This window comes from Manduca sexta, chromosome 25, assembly GCF_014839805.1.
Source record: "Manduca sexta isolate Smith_Timp_Sample1 chromosome 25, JHU_Msex_v1.0, whole genome shotgun sequence".
Classification (NCBI taxonomy): Eukaryota; Metazoa; Arthropoda; class Insecta; order Lepidoptera; family Sphingidae; genus Manduca; species Manduca sexta.
Genome location: NC_051139.1, coordinates 8757570 through 8762335, shown reverse-complemented (window position 1 = coordinate 8762335; position 4766 = coordinate 8757570). Strand labels below are relative to the sequence as shown.

General features: G+C 41.4%; 1 protein-coding gene across 1 annotated transcript; it reads left to right on the top strand.

The window, feature by feature from the left end:
• Positions 1–3088, top strand: LOC119190570 (exostosin-1-like; the record flags this gene model as incomplete). The annotated part of the gene is made up of 6 exons (XM_037442773.1): positions 1–51; positions 524–841; positions 1475–1596; positions 1973–2153; positions 2486–2730; positions 2822–3088. Coding segments are annotated over 6 exons (1098 nt in total), but the record flags the coding sequence as incomplete, so codon positions are not given.
• Positions 3089–4766: the final 1678 nt, after the last annotated feature.

The following is a 4766-nucleotide window of genomic DNA, read 5'->3' as shown; positions in this document are numbered from 1 at the left end:
TGGGAACAATACTTCTCATCAATCGAGAAAATTGTATTTACTACAATCGAGGTAAATATTTTTAAACTGTTTAATTGATTTAGGTGTCGACAATCGAATGTATCATTTTAGTTTTAAATAATACTTACATGAAGTACGACAGGTATGATTTTGCTGGTCAAATAAGCTTTACGACATTTATGTTTAACTCAAATTTTATAGATATAGCTGTGATACTAAGGATACATTGAGGTATTCTTAGTATCACAGCTATATCTATAAAATTTGAGATACACATAATATAATAAACCTACCCAAAAATAGGCCACATCATAACTATACACTAGTACATCGCCGGCTTGCAGGTACCTAGGTCTAAGTGGCTAGCGCCTAAATACCTGTTGGAACGGTGCATAAATATTTAACATCGATTTAGAAATTGTATCTTAAAAACTGTATTTCAAGATGAATCTTTAATCAAAATTTGAAATTGAAGAGGGTTTTAGGTAGTTATTTAAAATATTGGTAATTTTCGTATGCACAGATCCTTGCAGAACGGATTCTCTTCCATAAATCGTCAACGCGACGCGAAGCTTTAATTTGGAACGCATCACCTGGCGCCCTCGGGACTCTCGCAGCGTATGGGGACTCTCGGTCGCACTATCCTATAGCGTCGCCTATCCTCCCCGCCCCACCAGCACCCTCTACGCCCCTGGCACCTCTCCCTGCACCTTCTGTTCCTCTCGCTGCGCCTCCACCGACTCCTGGTAACTCTTTCACAGCATTACTTTACGCTCAAGCAACATCACCGGCTTTACATAAACTGCTCGCCAATATAGCAAGCAGTGAATTTTGTGAAAAGGTTAGACAGCGATAGCGTATCCTTTCTAATAAATTAAAATTTTGAGCGTATGTAACATCTAATGGTAAGGTAACTAAGCAGATTTTCAACAATACATTTTACTTTAATTTGGATTGTGGGACTATACTCTTCAAGTAATGTGAACAAAAGTGGAACGCACTGACATAAGTAATCACGTAATAGCGATAGGTAAATAATGTAATTTCGACTAACGATTAACGATTGAAATTAAAGTGGATTTAATCCCAATTACTAATCTAATATACTCTAGACTGCCTCGGTGGCGTAGTAGTACTGCATGCGCGGTACGGCAGCGCTCTGAGGTCCTGGGTTCGAATCCCGGGTCGGGCAAAGTGATATTGGGGTTTTTCTGCTCAGTATCAGCCCGGAGTCTGGAATCTGTGCCCGATATGGCGATAGGCTCGCCCCCTATAACATCATGGGACGGAACACACTTGGCGAAAAGTGGGATGCCATGGTTGCGCCTCTGCATACCCCTTCGGGGATAAAATACGTGATGTTGAGTGTGTGTACTAACTAATCTAATATTTTACAAAAGTAACGAATTACGCCCTTCTGATAGTGACATCCGTTTGAGCGTTAGCAGCGGTTAACAGTGTTGGGCTGCCACAGGTGGTGGTAGTGTGGGACAGCGAGCGCGCGGCGCCTTCGCTGAAGTCGTTGTCGCGGCTGGCGGGAGACTTGCGGGAGCCTCTGCCCGTACTCGTCATAGATGCCACCACGCATTATCCAGGGTATAATTTTCTATTTTATTCAAAGTTAATACTAGTTTCAACTTGTGAATTCTACATCGGAGTATCTATTTTGAAAATTAAACGTAATATACAATGTTATTAGAAAAAATACTCTAGGCACAGTTTAAACATGTGTTTAGCTAAACAGTGTCTAATGCTAAACATCAAGTCTTGTCTAACTCCATGCATTACAAAACAGTGTTTAAACATTGTTTATCTTAATAACCATTAAATTACAATAAAAATTGTAGTAACTGCAATTTTTTTTACTGTTAGTTGTCAAGTTAGTCTATTTGCCCTCTACTTATACAAGTAGGTAACTATACAAGTGTAGCAAGTTTAAATAAGAGAGATAAGGATAATATTATGTCTCTAGGGAAGGTGTATCAGCGCGTTGGCAACCGCTTTGGGCGGTACCCACAGCAGCAGTATTCTCTTTAGATGGTGACGCGCCTCTACTAGCTGAAGAATTAGACTTCGCATTCCTAGTTTGGCGACATTTCCCAGAGCGAATCGTGGGATATCCTGCGAGGACGCATTTCTGGGATGAAGCTAAGGTAAATATAGTACTACCCATAACTCTCGACTAGTTTTTCCTGCATCTTTTAAATTTGCTACGAAATATTAATCGCCACGACTAAAGAGTACTCGTTAACAGTGCCAGCAACACCTTACGTTTTGCTAATCGTAAGAAATGTGAGTTTATCACTATTCGATCGATGAATATAGTTAAGGCGTAACAATTCAGTTCGGTTCTAAACTGTCCGCACTCGTGGATGAATGAGACGTCATATTATGCTTTGAAAGAATGTCGTTGCGTAGTCAGCGGGTATGCAACCGTAGGGATGGTCAGGTTTGTGAGTGGGTCTGACGGGTCGTGGTGCGGCAGACGGCGTGGGGCTACAGCAGCAAGTGGGGCGCGGCGTACTCGCTGGTGCTGCCGGGCGCGGCGCTGGTGCACCGCGCGTGGCTGGCGCTGTACGCGGCGGGCGCGCCGGCGCTGCGCCGCGCCGTGCGCCGCGCCGCCAACTGCGAGGACATCCTGCTCAACTGCGTCGTGGCGCACGCCGCGCGCCGCCCGCCGCTCAAGCTGGCGCAGCGCCGCCGCTACAAGCCCGCGCACAGCAGATACAGGCACGTTTGCACACATACATGATACACCTTGTGACGTGTGTTTGTACCTGGTACCTGTGTACACGAGGTGATCAAATTTATAATGTTTCAGATCTTCTTGGAGTGACCCTGAACATTTCGTCCAGAGGCAGTCCTGCTTGAACACGTTTGCCACGGCGTGGGGTTATATGCCACTCATGCGTTCTGTATTGCGTCTTGATCCAATACTTTTCAAGGATCCTGTATCTACACTTAGAAAAAAATATAGAAAAATGGAGTTAGTTACTTTGTAAAAAGCGTATCTTATTATTTAAATGTAGTAAGTACGTAATATGTATTAATTTACCATTGGCTTTAATAAATTAAGTTCGAAACTTGAGTCTTTTTATATATTTTGTATTTATGGCCTTGCAGTCGCTGAAATCCAACCATCGATTTTTATATATTTTTTTTATTTTAAAATATTTCTAATGCTTATTATTTCTAAGCGGCGATAGCCTAGTTGGTTGTGGAACGGACTGCCGAGACGAATGTCCGCAGGTTCAAATCCCAAGGGTACACACCTCTGATTTTTCTAATAAATTAAGTGTGTATTCTTTGTGAATTATCGCTTGCTTTAACGGTGAAGGAAAACATCGTGAGGAAACCTGCATACCTGAGAAGTTCTCTATAGGAATTTCGAGGGTGTGTGAAGTCTACCAATCCGCACTAGGCCAGCGTGGTGGACTAAGGCCTAATCCCTCTCAGTAGTAGAGGAGGCCCGTGCTCAGCAGTGGGCAAGTATATAATACAGGGCTGATATTATTATTATTATTATTAATGCTTATTAAGTACTTAGTAGTATTTTGACCCAAACGTCGGGACCGCTAAAGAAGTCTTTTCATTCCTCCAGTCCGAGGTTCGTTCGGATCCCCTACGCGCGGTCATTTGAGTCCAAATATTACTTATCTATACTATTATATAAAGCTGAAGAGTTTATTTGTTTGTTTGTTTGAACACGCTAATCTCAGGAACTGCCGGTTCAAACTGAAAAATTATTTTGTGTTGGATAGCCTTTTATTCCTGGAGCTCTATAAGCTATATATCATCACGCTATGACCAATAGGAGTGGAACAGTAATGAAACATGTTGCAAAAACGGATCTGCGGTTTTGAGGAGTGTACGAGTTTCAAGAACTCCATTTTATGACGAAAAGCCAGAGTGATATCGTCCTCTGGATCAGTAAGAACTGAACGCGGCCCTCTCCATTTAGCGCGGTCGAAAGAAGTATAGATCGAATTTTGCCTAAGCAACGTATTTGGATCATTGCTCGCGTTATCAAAATAGGGTCTGCTAGCCATATGCATAAAGTGCCTGATGGTCGGCATATTGGTGTCCACTAGGGAATGCAATCTCGCGAGATTTTAGACCAAACCCCGATCTCGCGAGATCATGAATCCAGTCTTGCGAGATCGCATGCTTTAAGAGATCTTTATAATCGCGTTCTTTAGGTAACCTTGTAAAGTCACCCTTTTGCAGCGATAATAAGTTTTAAGAATTAGTAATAATGATTAATAATAGGAACTAATAAAATTTAAATTGAACCTCTCAACTTCTTAAAAAATATAAAACATTTAAGTATATGAAATAATTAAAAGTTATATAAATTGTTTTAAAAAATAAGAGAATTGACCAAGACAATTGATGGACTAAGGCAAGCTCTAGCACTGACATGGAAGTGGGCCGGACATATAGCACGTTTACAAGATGAGAGGTGGACAAGAAAAGTAATATTTTGGAAAGGGCCGTCAGGCTAAAGAAAAAAAGGGAGACCTTGTGCTAAATGGGAGGATGAAATCAAGAAACTGGCGGGTCCCAATTGGCTCCAAAAAGCACAATCAAGAGACGAATGGAATTCCTTGGAGGAGGCCTTCACCTGCAGAGGGGTTCTTGCAAATACACATTGCGACTAGTACATTTAATTAGCAAACAATAAAAATTATAAAAAAAAAATGTATGTGCACTATTTTAGTTACTAAGCAAGAAATAAAAGGCTTATTATATTATTATATTATATA